The sequence below is a fragment of the Micromesistius poutassou genome (assembly GCF_964030765.1).
Source record: "Micromesistius poutassou genome assembly, chromosome: 20".
In the NCBI taxonomy this organism is placed as follows: domain Eukaryota; kingdom Metazoa; phylum Chordata; class Actinopteri; order Gadiformes; family Gadidae; genus Micromesistius; species Micromesistius poutassou.
In genome coordinates, this window is record NC_140290.1 from 10,837,930 (window position 1) to 10,851,865 (window position 13,936).

Here is a 13,936-nt window from a genome sequence, read left to right on the forward strand (position 1 = left end):
GAAGGAACTACTTGTTTACTTTCACTGGCTCCGGATATAAAAGGAGGCACTATTTGGTGGGGCAGAAAGCCGAATAAACAGCCATTCTTGTGCGGACAATGTGAACAGGCGCAGGCCGGCTGTGGCGGCGCTGTGACACACTTAGACTCAAGGGCGCGGACGGTCTGCCTCGGCCTTCGCTCTGTCATCCCCCCCCCCCCCCCTCCCCCCCCCTCCCCCCCCCCCTCACCCGATCCCCCCACCCGACCCCCCCACCCGGCCCCCCACCCTTCACTTGGTCGGTTGGTGTAACTCTGTGTCGTGAATGGAAGCAGTATCTATTTTATTGTATTCATTTGTTTTTCTTTTTATGAATTTGTCTGCTTATTATCTATGTTGATCTATTTTAATCTGTAACATGAAGCACATGAAGACAATACCGAAATGTTATATTATTTTCTTTGGGCAAGATGGATTGAAATAATTCACTATTATACAAATAAATATATAGCCTTAGATACATTGTTCGAAATGATAAAAATAAAAATATTAAATAATTCCTACATGTAGCCCTAATGAAGATATACTTGCATAAAATATTTGTCCACAACTCCAACATGTCTAAACATCTGTATCTGTAATATCATAAGCTATGAATTGTTATTAGTTACAAAACAACGTTTTTCTACTGTCAATACACAATTAAGAGTACAGACGGAAAAATTATTTAATCCGCTGGCTTGCATAATTTTTGACTAAATATTTTCCCCACATCTATCTTCTCTATATATTGTGTGTGTGTGTGTGGCTATATTAATTATATACACATTTAAAAGGGGTACGCCCTCTTTCTCTACACCACAGTAAAAACTAAATTGCTTTTATTTTCGACCTCAATATATATATAAAAATGTAATACCCCGCAGTGTCTTATTATGTTATCAGCATTGCAGTTTCACCTTCTATTACATTGTTTTTATTTTATTTGTCATTTTTAACTATTTTGGTAAGGCGAGGTATGTTACTCTAACCCTTATTCAACATGCAATGTTGAGTTATTATATACAATAGTGTACAATATAGTAATGACATCGGTATATACAACATACTTGTCTCTTAGCCATATTACCTGTTTCTGATTGGACGACTCACACTGTTGACTAATGACGAAAACGGAAGTGGCTAGTCCCGGTGGTCAAGCTTCAGCGTGGTAATGGTTTATTTTGTGATCTAACGTAACCATAGTCCATACTTACCATATTCTGGTAAAGGATTTATGTTTTCATAGTAATCATGCTCCTTATCTTAGTAGTGACGGATGCCCATGTCTCTTCAATATTTATGTTTCCTTCCTCATTTTGCGAAGCATCTTTTGCTAAGCCGTTAGCAACAATGACACTTTGGGACAACAACAGTGTTTGGCATGGCTTCTATTAAGCATAGGTTTCTCTATTCTTTCCATTTTATGAACATGTTCTATATGGCTAGATTGTTTTAATCCACAAGTTGATTCCTGCACAAAATGAAATGTAGGGAAGGAAAATAAGGAGTCTGTTTTCAATTTTAAGGTCCACAAAAAAGGCGACTGGGTGTCAACCCCCGTCTACTCTTGTACATACAAACAGTACTGCTCCTCTCTTTTAAAATGATCCAACGGTTGGGAGTATTTCATGATCTTCTATACCAAAGGAGGCACATTAGGCCACATGTAGAAAAACAAACGGCATGCTTTACTGTTAGTGTGTGGTCAGCAACTAACAGCATGGGCTCTGGGTAGGCAATATAGCCTACTGCTTGATAGGCTATGGATTACTTCCTATTCAGTATGTTTTCTATTCATAACACATTTCCCACATTGCTATAAACACTATATGAATTGCTTTATATGTATATATATATATATATATATATGATGAACCTGAAGTTTGGCCCCCCATGGCGCTCAATAAAGCACTTTAAGCATATCTTTTCTTATCTTATCATAAATTATATCTTAAAATGTGCTGTTCGGTTTATTCCAGCCAACGGATCTTCCCACACACTTGCCTGCGCCGGGCCGCCGGCATGGAAGTGCCATGCTACCTGTCTAAGCTGCTGCGGGAACTCAACGAGCAGCGCAAGAGGGACTATTTCTGTGACTGTAGCATCCTGGTGGAAGGCCGGGTGTTCAAGGCTCACCGCAATGTGCTGTTTGCTGGGAGCGGCTACTTCCGTGCTCTCCTGGTGCATTATTTGCAGGTGAGACTTGACTGGTTAAGAGACCACAGGTTTGTTGTCATTGTCGTCATGGTTTCAGTATTTATGAACCTCACGTTTGATCACTGTTAGGGCTATGAGGGTTCAGACCCATACAGGAAAAGGGATAGACTCAGTTTTTGTTCACCATATGTATGCTGGAAAATGTGTTGTGTACTAGTACTAGTAATTGAGTAATAAAAGGAACCTTTACTCTTCACAGCATGTTTAGTGAGATCAACCTGATCTTCACCCTCAGACAATACAGTTCCCCGATGTCAATGCAAACCCCGTGATCACACTTTATAGACACATGGCCTCTTCTATTAGTAATTTCGTGTAAATGAATCGTTAATCAGGGTGTTGCTGCCACTCCTCTAATGGGTGTTGCTTGTTTTGCTGCCAAAGGACAAAGCCGAAGCAGAAGGAATAATGATGAACACATCTGGAGACACAGCCGTTGCGTTGCCTATGAGTCCACAAGAAAAAAAACAATAATTGTTTACCGACTTTTAGTCCAGAACTTGTGTTCAACAGTGAAAGATGTTCTCCAAGAAAGCTTGATTAAAGATGACTATCCTAGTATTTCTGTTTCTATAGCTACTCTACACTCTGCTGTGTAGCAGTAGCTTCTTTAGTATTTACACCCATTTTGATTGTATTCTTGTATTATTGTCAACAGCGCTTGTACGTCACGTTGGTTTAAAGTGCCAGCTAAATGACTTAATGTAAATTAACATAAAATGGGATTGCTGTTCCTGTACCTTAAAAACCCCAGCACAAAAACAAAACATTGTTCCCAATTCACAATCACAGATATTAGTTAGTTTAGGATACAAAGGCCTTAAAGTGTATTATTATTTGACGTTTTTTATATGACTGTACAATATGCAATATATGCTCGTTATCAAAATCCTTATTTAATTGAACTTATTAAATTATTAATAAATGTGCCACATTTGTCAAATAAGCCTGAAGTGAACTGTGAATGTTGCGTCTCTATAGGACACAGGACAACTCCACAGCACTGCCTCTCTGGACATAGTCACCGCCGACGCCTTCTCCATCATCCTGGACTTCCTCTACTCCGGCCGCTTGGCCCTCAACAGGGGCAACGTCATCGAGGTCATGTCGGCGGCCAGCTACCTGCAGATGACGGACCTGGTGAACTTCTGCAAGGAGTACATCCGCTCGTCCCTGGACATATGCAACAAGGAGAAGGAGGTGGTCAAGGAGCCAGAGAGTCGAGAGGCACCCGCCGACAGCGTCGCCCCCACAGAGTCCCCGGAGCCCGTCTCGCGGGCGGGGGCAGAGGCGGACAGGGGTTCGGGTTCTGAGTCGGTGGTCTCAGTGAGAGCGCCCTCCGCAGAGCATTCGGCCACGTCCCCAGGACCCAGCAAGACCCCGCAGGGTAGCTGTAGCTTGAGGGGCGGCTTTTTATCGGGGGTAGAGGGATCAAAGGGACACGTAGATCTGGCCACCCAGTCCTCCTCTTCTTCTGCCGGATTGACTCCCGAACTCCTGAACCCCAAAATCGAGTACGACCCAGACGACGAGATGGGGGAGTCCCCCGACACCAAAGAGCTGGGCTTGTATCCAGGGGTCAATCATACAGATCACGGCAGGCTGCTCCCAGCTAGCCCCTGCACCAGCAACGAACGCTCGCCCTTCGGCCACGGGGGCTACCTCAACGGCAGACACTTCACAGACTCACTGGCCCGAAGTGAAGGCTCCAGTCCGATAAGGGACAGGGGGAACCCAGGCCAGCGCTTTACCCATGGACTGGGCACTGCCATCAGTGGAGGCAGGCTGGACGAGGGCCTGGGGATGGAAGGGGCGTCCGTAATGGGAATACAGTCGGAGTGGTTTGTCGAAGACACAGGTAAAAATTTTGATGTGTTTTTTAATACCTGTATGTAAGAATAAAGACTGAAGCCATTGCTTAGCTCAGAACATGAACATATCAGAGTAAGTGGACTGTGTACTGTAGTGCACTGTATAACACCTTCCCGGGCAGCTTTCTTTTTTTCCGGGTTTTTTGGGATCTCACTGCTGGCCTCTGTTTCCCTCTACAGGCGACTGCATGTTAATGCCAGTGAAACTCCACAAGTGTCCTTTCTGCCCATACACGGCCAAGCAGAAGGGCATCCTGACGAGACACATCCGCTGCCACACGGGAGAGAGGCCCTTCCCCTGCCCCATATGTGGCAAGAGGTTCACCAGGCAGGAGCATATGCGCAACCACGCCCTCTGTGTAAGTTATGTGTGTGTGTGTGTGTGTGTGTGTGTGTGTGTGTGTGTGTGTGTGTGTGTGCGCTACCGTGTATTATGTAATACACCTGTCGTACATCTCAACGTTGACATTTTAACAGGGTAGACAATTGCATTAATAGAGACTTGTTCCCTTGGTGTGTTTAGGTTTAATTGCAGTGGATTGTCCCACTAGGGGTCCAGCGTCGGCCTGCACTCATTTACTAATGCAACCTTCCTTCCTTCCTTCCACATAAAGCGTCACCGTCACTACATGCCGCTCGTGTGCAAGAGCTGCAGGAGAGCCTTCGAAGGGGGTGACATCACGGAGAGCCTGAAGCGCTTCGGCGTCTGCAACGACTGCAGCTCGGGCACCGTCCGCCACGACCCGGCCTCGGGCCCCGCACAGCCGGCCGCCGGCCCCGGGGCCGAGAGAGGGGACAGCGCTGGCACCTACTGGTCCAGTTTCATGGACGACGTGGAAGAGGACCGGGTGGAGCAGCTGGGGGAGAAACAGATGCCCGGTCCAGTGGTGCTGTAGCTCCGCGTGACCCCGCCTGAATGTTCATCGCTTTGTTGTTTCTTCCACTGCGGCCCATATTGCAAAGTAAGATTCCCCCTTTGATCGGACTGGTTTGATAAGACCCAGGTGGTTGGGATTTGTTCTTAAGACATGGATCATTGGCATGTTATCTCTGCAAAAAGGGCAGGTTGCAGGTTTTGAAATGCCAAATCACAGCTGTTCAAAATCAATGTTCTGTTCTATGATTATTTATTTACAAGAGTTATACTATATTTTGTCTATTTTTATATTATTTTATTGTTCTATTATGGGCAGATGATGCTACAACATGCTTTTGTTGGTTTGTAATTAAATGTACATCTGATGCTAGGAATGGTTGCATATTCTTTCATGTATTTTCTATATATGGTCTTTCCAAAAGTACTGCACTCCTCGGTATTTTGTTACAGGCCCATATTAATAAGGTTAAGAATATAAATCTTTCGACCGCTTCCATCAACTTATTTTCTTGAACAAATAAGCGCCGTGGGTTTATTCCTTGTTCCGTGTTGACTGCTTGTAACAATAGAATTATCAGTTCCTGTTAAACGTGTTTTGTCGACGGAGGTTTGGCACCAAGTCACATGTCAGGATACTAGATCATAGCAGTGGGACTCAAGTCCATTTATGTATCCAGGATAGCTGATAGATAACCACCATTGCCAAGCATGGCGGGCGGTATAAGCTATTCTCGTATAATTCAAGTCGCGGTACTACTTGCGTTTTCGCTCGGATGCGGAGCGCGGTACACCGCCGATTGGGAAAGTCTGGACGCAAGACCCTTACCGCAGTGGTTCGACGATTCGAAATTCGGGATTTTCATTCATTGGGGGGTATTCTCTGTCCCTGGTTTTGGGCATTTCAGCGAATGGTTCTGGTATTGGTGGAAGGGTTTAAAATATGAACAAGAAATTGAGTTCATGCGCAAAAACTACCCACCTAACTTCGAATACGCAGACTTTGCAAACGAGTTTCATGCAGAATTCTTTGACCCCAACGGCTGGGCCGAAATATTGGAAGCGTCTGGTGCCAAGTGAGTACGATAGTGTTTTAATATAGTAGCCCTGATGATGAATGACCTGAGTCATCTGACTCTTTTTACAATGTCCTTGAGACGCTGAAAAATAAGTCCCGCCTCCGAGCCTCCGGTTCCCTCGATCAAATGTCTATGGGAAATAACATGGGTTTTTTGGATGATCGTACATAACAAACTGTAGGTGGCGAATAAGTAAAAGCTGCGTCACGTTTTGAACTACACACCTTTTTCATCTAGTTTCGACTGGGTTTTTGGATTGTCGGTGCCGTTAAAGTAGTGATTATTAGTAGACGATTATTAATGCTACTTTAACGGCACCGAAAATCCAAAAACCCAGTCGAAACTAGATGTATAAAGTGTGTAGTTCAAAACGTGATGCAGCTTTTACTTCCTCGCCACCTACAAAGTTTGTTATGTAGCCTACGATTATTCAAAAACCCCATGTTATTTCCCATAGACATTTGACCGAGGGAACCGGAGCCTCGGAGGCGGGACTTATTCTTCAGAGGTCTATCATGCCATACAAAGATTTGTTTTATTAAACCTGAGAGACAACATTAAAAAAATCATAATTTTGGGAGGAATTATCCGTAATAAAGCGTACAATATTGTTGATTACTTTATGACAACTTTATGGTATATATTTTGGGATTGAATATACGTGGACGATGCTTGTCCTTTGTTGTCTTTGGTCAGGTATGTGGTGTTTACGTCCAAGCACCATGACGGGTTCACTAACTGGCCTTCACCAACTTCTTGGAACTGGAACTCGGTGGACGTCGGTCCACACAGGGACCTGGTGGGAGAGCTGGCTGCAGCTGTCAGGAAGAAGTGAGGCGGCCTAATCAGCTTGGACCATAGAAAAGTATAGCTTTTTATTGCTTTATACCTGTGTTCCTGAAAATAAACAAATCAAATGTTTGCATATCCCACCCTTCCTCCACAAAGGAATTTGCACTTTGGGTTGTACCATTCTATGTTCGAATGGTTCAACCCACTTTACCTGGCTGACGCAGCTTCCGGATTCAAGAACCAGGACTTCGTGTTCGGCAAGGCACTCCCAGAGCTGGTGCAGCTGGTGAAAATGTACAAGCCCGATCTGATCTGGTCGGACGGGGACTGGGACGCACCAGACACCTACTGGAACTCCACCGAGTTCCTGGCCTGGCTCTACAACGACAGCCCGGTCAAGGTGAAGACCAGTCTTGGGTTGTTGCATCAGTCCTGTTGGATGCTGCACATATCATGCTGTGTTTTCATCTAGCACAGAACAAGATGAGATGTTGGCCCAAAAGATCTAGAAGCCATTTTTCATGGTCATCAAATGATCATACATTTTTGTAACCTTGTATTATGCTTTTATGAAAACGTTGAGATGTTTAATTTGTATGTACCAGATGCATATCTGCATAAAGTCTTTAACTCTTCCTATACATCATATAATTTGGCTATGCCTAAAAATGATCTTATACAGAGTCGTTACAGTCTTGTTACCTTTTTATCTGACCTTTATAGCCTGTTATCCTTTTTTTAGGATGTGGTAGTGACCAATGACAGGTGGGGCAAGGGCTGCTACTGCAAGCATGGCGGTTACTACAACTGCGCCGACCGCTACTCGCCCACCGAGTTGCCCACCCACAAGTGGGAGAAGTGCCAGACCATCGACATCCTGTCCTGGGGCTACCGCAGATACATGAAGGCCACGGAACTGCTCACCCTGCCCAACATCCTAAAGGTAGAGGATGGATAGAACTTTGTAGTTAGTTATCTCAACTCTGTTTAGTTATCTCACTCTCGGTGGTAGGCAGATATGAAACTCTTGCCTCTGTGCATAACCGCATTAAAAAGGGCTTAGCAAGCGAAAACGACTGAAAATGACACATTATAACAAACGGAAACAATTGAAATGTGGCTATTCAATTAGCGGGGTGGGGCCCGTTGAGAATCAGGTTGAACCCGATCGTATTCAGTGCATGGCATGGATTGACTTAGACAGATTCAAGAAGGGTTACTAATGATCCCCACCATGCCATCTCCCCCTCCTCCCTCTCTCAGGACATGATGTACGTGGTGGCGTTCGGTGGGAACTACCTGCTGAACATCGGACCCATGAGCGACGGCATGATCCCACCGGTGTTCGAGGAGAGGCTGCGGGACATCGGCAGCTGGCTGAAGATCAACGGGGAGGCGGTGTACAGCTCCAAGGCCTGGCGGGCCCAGACCGAGGAGGCCGTCGTCCCCCTCTAGTGAGTCTGTCACCGAGTGGAGGAGGCAGTGTTAGTAGTTGTGGGTTATATGAGGTTGCCTTCATGACTTGTTCAGGTTCAATACATAGCCCAGCTTGACGATGCATGGAGCAGGGTCCGCTGGTGTCCGCACCGACAAACATGATGAAAAAACCCTCATTAGACATAATGCTGACATCCGGGCGAAACTGTTTTTTTTATTTTAGATTTCTCTATTGAATGATTGTCCTTAAAAATGTGCTGAATGTATGTCAAGTACTCTCAAAGGCTTTTGTGTTTTGAGGTGTGCTATACTTATTCACATGACTTCCCTTTTCTTTCCAGCTACACAGCAAAAAACAACTCTGTCTACGTCGTCATATTCGGTTGGCCACCCAACCAGAGGCTTCAGCTCTCACTGCCCAAGACATCAGAAGCCACCAACGTGAGTCTATATCGTCCTTTGCTGGTGTAAACCATGCAAAGGTAACTATATGCTATATAGCATCATTGTGATCTCTAACACATGGTTTTGCGTGTTTCGTTTCGTATTACTCGTAGGTGACACTCCTGGACTACCCTAACATGCCACTGACATGGAAACCAGTGAAGGGAACCGGGCTGGTGATTGCGATGCCTCCAATGGCCGCGTCTGCCGGCCACGCTTGGACTCTGAAGCTGGAGGGGGCCACCTAATAACAGAAGGATTGAGTGGATGAACAAATTGCAGCGATTCTGCAACATTTCTGTCCACTTCAAGCAGTTGTTGTGTGTCGTTTTCATTTGAGGATTGCATAATATTCTAACTGTTGTTTCTTTGGTTGGGTTAATATGCTGGACAAAGATTTTCCTATGTTTCATAGTTGTTTGTGAATTGTAATAGCACTTCCTAATAGTAATTCAATTATGTTTTGATAAGGTGTCTTTTCCCTTTCTGTATTTGTTTAAAAAAATAAAAGGAAAGAGTGTTGCTCTTTATACTGAACGTTTTTGATCATAATCAGGCATGCAAACTGGTTTGGTGTGAAAAAGGTGAGAATAATGCGTGAGCCAAGGAAAACACAGACCCACTAGGGGGTTCCAGGGTTATACTCCGGGGAGTTAAAAAAAAAAAATTATATAAAAAAAGAAAATTATATAAAAAAAATTTATATCAAAAAAATGTCAAAAAAAAATTGTGTTTTTTGTGTTTTTTTTTTACCTGCGTGTGCATGTTTTTTTTTGACATGCGCGCATTTTTATTCGTTGACGAAAGTGTCAAAATATTTCGTCGTAGTTTTTGTCATCCTAAATTGATTTTTATTTAGTTATCGTCTCGTTTTCGTCAGACTGTAGACCCCCCCCACCCCCAATGTTTTCTCAATGGATCTCCACGAATCACACAAGTGGCCAATTTTGTTTTAAAAAAAAACGGCGAATTTCGCCGAAAGGTGACTAGTTTGTATGCCTTACATTGAATGAACAACGTGACTCCTGTTACCAACGCCCCGTCATTTTAGGCGATATAGATATCACGGTGGGTGGTGCGCGCGACATGTGGTCACATGATCTTAGTCATGTGACTGGAAACAATAACAGGCATATATATTGCATCCCTACAACACTACATGGAAACATTCTCTCAAATCTGCAATTACTATCCAAAACTCTCACCCTTGGTAACAGGTAGTGGATGAAGAAGTTAGCAGCGGGTCATTTTTTGTCTAACTGATGCGGAAGTGCTATTGAGTCAGATGTGTTGAGTTAAAAAGAAAACAACCATGCTGGTCTCTGCTGCGATGTTCCTCATCGGTTCTGTGCTGCTGACACAGACCGACGCGCGGTATACCGCAGACTGGAAGAGTCTGGATGCACGACCGCTACCCTCCTGGTACGACGAAGCCAAGTTCGGGATCTTCGTCCACTGGGGAGTGTTCTCCGTGCCTGGCTTCGGCAGTGAGTGGTTCTGGTGGCATTGGCAGGGCCAGCAGCCCCCGGATCAGAAGTGTGTGCGCTATATGACAGAGAACTACCCCCCGGGGTTTAGTTATTCCGACTTTGCACCCCAGTTCCACGCTCAGTTTTTTAACCCGGAGGATTGGGCCGACATTTTCCAAGCCTCTGGTGCAAAGTGAGTGCGTTTGTTTTATGTCGAGTGTATCTACTGTCTTGTCAGTGCAGCACTGGTTATTTAATACACACGTGATTGCAGGTATGTTGTGTTGACTGCCAAGCACCACGAGGGATTCACAAACTGGGGATCTCCCAACTCGTGGAACTGGAATTCAGTTGACAATGGCCCCCACAGAGACCTTGTGGGCGACCTGGGAAACGCAGTGCGCAACAGGTGATCAGTTGTCCCTCAAGCATACCCTCATTAATGATGCAGTCTAGCCGACATTTTGATCACAATCATCACTAACTGGTTGCTGAAGTTCAGACAATAGTGAAGTGTTCAACAACAGTAATGTAGTATTATAGTATTCACACATGATACTTTTGTTCTTTGTGTGCCAACTTCCTTTCTACATGTTGTTTTTGTGCTCTAGGTCACTGCACTATGGGCTGTACAACTCCTTGTACGAGTGGTTCAATCCTCTTTACCTGTCTGACAAGAAGAATGGGTTCAAAACACAGGAGTTTGTGCTTCACAAATTGCTCCCAGAGCTTTATAACATGGTCGTAAGGTAAAAACAACCCCATAGTGATCCTCTGTCAGATTATAGGCAGCGCTCTTTGATAAGTGTATATAAGTTTATTCTTTTTTTACTCTTGCTTTGTAGGTACAAGCCTGAGTTGATCTGGTCTGACGGAGACTGGGAAGCACCCGATACGTACTGGAACTCCACAGAGTTCCTCGCCTGGCTCTACAACGACAGCCCAGTTAAAGTCAGCATACTTCCACCATATCAGCCACTAGAAATTCTGAAAAACTGAAATGTCCATCTGCACAACAGTAACATTTGAGTTATTAAAAGTTAATGTGCTTGGTTGTAAAAGCGAATGCATTTTGTCGTAGGATACGATCGTGACCAATGACCGATGGGGCGCTGGCTGTTCCTGCAAACATGGAGGCTACTACAACTGTGCAGACAAGTTCACCCCCGGCGAAGTGCCCAAACACAAGTGGGAGAAGTGCACGTCTGTGGACCTCCGATCCTGGGGTTATCGTAGGAACATGAAGATCGTGGAGCTGATGGACCTCCCTGATATTATAGAGGTTGGAGAGATTGCCATTGTTTAGCACACTTTACAGCACCACCTTTCACTGGTGGTTTATGTGAATTGACATGGCATCAGGCCCAGTGCATACAAAGTAACAGGTCGTGGGCAATAATGAAATGCTTATTAACTTTGTCACATGATTCAGGCAGCAGCAAATCTTTCGTTTTTAGTATGCATCACAAGTCAGGATTTGTGACGAGTCAGAAGTATTGTGATAGCAACATGGCTAACAAAACAAACGTGTTTCCTCACATCGTTCGGCACATGGTTCAGTCCTGTGTGATGATAACGGTGAACGTCCTGCGCCTCACAGGACCTGGTGCGCACGGTGGCCCTGGGAGGGAACTACCTCCTGAACGTGGGCCCCACCCCCGACGGCATGATCCCCGCGTTGTTCGAGGAGAGACTGCGGGGTGTGGGCGCCTGGCTGGATGTCAACGGGGAGGCCATCTACGGCTCCAGCCCCTGGAGGCTGCAGAGGCAGAACAAGACCGACACCTTCTGGTGAGAGAGGATGTCTCCGCTGGCGACAGGAATCGATTTCTATATATTTTTTTGTGTTGAGCTCTACGGGGACGTTGGTGCCATTGTTGTATGAAAGTTGCTAAAAGGAACAGAACATCATGGATGCAAATCAATTATAGGCAAATTCAATATAGCGCCCTCTGTTGGATGATCCCGGTAATGTTTCCATCAAGATTACATGGATTTTTCTGTTGTACACAAGTGCAAGAATTGCGGAAGAGAAGAAACCTGATACTTGTATGACTATTTTTTTTTTCCTTCTCTCCCAACCCTAATATCCGCTTTTACTAAAACAGATGACATGACCCAGGGACCAACATAACTGGGGGGCTGGGGGCCCTTTAATGTGTGTGTGTGTGTGTGTGTGTGTGTGTGTGTGTGTGTGTGTGTGTTAAAACTCCCAACAGTCCAGTGGTTGCCTCTAAAAATTCTGGTCTGTGTGTAACCATCTCCTGTGTAGGTTTACCTCTAAAGGGTCAACTGTCTACGCCTTCATGACAACAAAGCCCACCAGAACAGTTCTAACCCTCTACGCACCAAAGACTTCTGAGCACACCAAAGTAAGGGGACTTTTCTGTTATTCTTATTCCTGACATCTTTTAAAGAACCGCCTTTCTCTGCTACTCGTTGGGTATTCCCTGTCTGGGGTAGCATTCTTCGGAGGACGCAATATCCATTTTTGTCATTGTTCCTCAACTGTCGATAAACTATCGATTTATTCCCCTTTTTCTTTGTTGTTGTTCTGCTGGCCAGGGTTAGTAACTAGTAGGGTTAGTAACTGCTGGCCTAACCCTAACCCTAATTTTCTATTGCCGGGGACTTTTATCTGGCCTACACAGCTCATGAAATTAGTGTAGAAGGACTACGGAAATTGCATTGTGGTCGACCAGGATATCGCTACCACCATACATGTCCCTCTGTCAGCCTAGGACGTTACTGAGTTTAAAATGATGTTTGGCACCAGATGCTGAGCTCACTTCCAGCCTCCCCCAATGGGGAGCCTTGCTTCCACCCATAGCAATGGATCTTAATCTTTATCCTCCTTTCTGCCTAAAGGTAACCCTGCTGGGAAACCCATGTCCGTTGACGTGGTCCCCGATCACGTCCGATGCTGGTCTCATCGTCCTGCTACCTGAGCTGCCCTTCACACCTGGTCAAGCCTGGACTCTCCGGTTGGATGGGGTCCTGTAAGACTCACTAGAGTGAGTCCTGTAAGACTCACTAGAGTCTTACAGGACCTGTACCTTCATTTTTTCATTTTTTTTATCAACTTGTTAAAAGATCCAGATGGTTAATAACGACTCAGGGACTTGAATGTAAATTGCCTTTGGTTGATGTGGTGCAATGGAAGGTGTGATTTTATTGCAGATAAATCATGGACTGATTTTTTTCATTTTTCATTTATCTTTTGTGCACATATATTGATGGTCTGAAAGTATGCTGACCCAATGCTTGATCTGATTAATTGACTAAATATGCTGATGATGTAAAGGTTAGGTTTTTTATCAATAATTTGTGTTTTATTGATCATTTTTATAATCCATATTTTTGATACTGTCTGCTGCAATGATTAAAATGTATTTTAATTTCTCTATTGTTTTTCTTTTCTTTATGCATGGTATGTTTTAACCAATTTTAGTATTTCCAAATACTAGTAGGAGTCACTGAATAATAATGTCTTGGCAACAGGGTCAGTGCCAAAGGGAAGCATTTATATTTATTAGAACACTGGATTTAAGAAAAAAGTTATTAAAAAAGGAAATATATTCTCAATTCTGCAATTAGAAGCTGAAAGGTCAGGCTGAATATTCGGTGAGTCAAAACTAGGCTACACCCGCATGGCTTATGGCAATGTGGGTCCCTGAACTAAAACATTTAGTTCTTTGGCAACGATTTATTAACTGCAAAGCGGAACTTCAT

The 13,936-nt window shown here is 44.5% G+C and overlaps 3 protein-coding genes across 3 annotated transcripts; all 3 read left to right on the top strand.

Moving 5' to 3' along the window:
- The first annotated feature begins 1,158 nt into the window (after window positions 1-1,158).
- zbtb8b (zinc finger and BTB domain containing 8B) lies at window positions 1,159-5,326 on the top strand. Its single transcript, XM_084484564.1, has 5 exons — window positions 1,159-1,189; window positions 2,001-2,217; window positions 3,220-4,096; window positions 4,290-4,468; window positions 4,724-5,326. The coding sequence occupies exons 2-5, from the start codon at window positions 2,044-2,046 to the stop codon at window positions 5,003-5,005; spliced, it is 1,512 nt and encodes a 503-aa protein (XP_084340690.1). The 5' UTR covers window positions 1,159-1,189; window positions 2,001-2,043; the 3' UTR covers window positions 5,006-5,326.
- Window positions 5,327-5,638: 312 nt separating this feature from the next.
- On the top strand, window positions 5,639-9,263 carry LOC311365437 (tissue alpha-L-fucosidase-like). Its single transcript, XM_084484974.1, has 7 exons — window positions 5,639-6,059; window positions 6,759-6,893; window positions 7,011-7,254; window positions 7,597-7,797; window positions 8,118-8,308; window positions 8,633-8,732; window positions 8,849-9,263. Exons 1-7 carry the CDS (start codon window positions 5,695-5,697, stop codon window positions 8,981-8,983), a joined length of 1,371 nt encoding a protein of 456 aa, XP_084341100.1. The 5' UTR covers window positions 5,639-5,694; the 3' UTR covers window positions 8,984-9,263.
- Window positions 9,264-9,855: 592 nt separating this feature from the next.
- LOC311365433 (tissue alpha-L-fucosidase-like) lies at window positions 9,856-13,600 on the top strand. Its single transcript, XM_084484969.1, has 8 exons — window positions 9,856-10,397; window positions 10,479-10,613; window positions 10,816-10,953; window positions 11,050-11,155; window positions 11,286-11,486; window positions 11,805-11,995; window positions 12,477-12,576; window positions 13,073-13,600. Exons 1-8 carry the CDS (start codon window positions 10,048-10,050, stop codon window positions 13,205-13,207), a joined length of 1,356 nt encoding a protein of 451 aa, XP_084341095.1. The 5' UTR covers window positions 9,856-10,047; the 3' UTR covers window positions 13,208-13,600.
- Window positions 13,601-13,936: the final 336 nt, after the last annotated feature.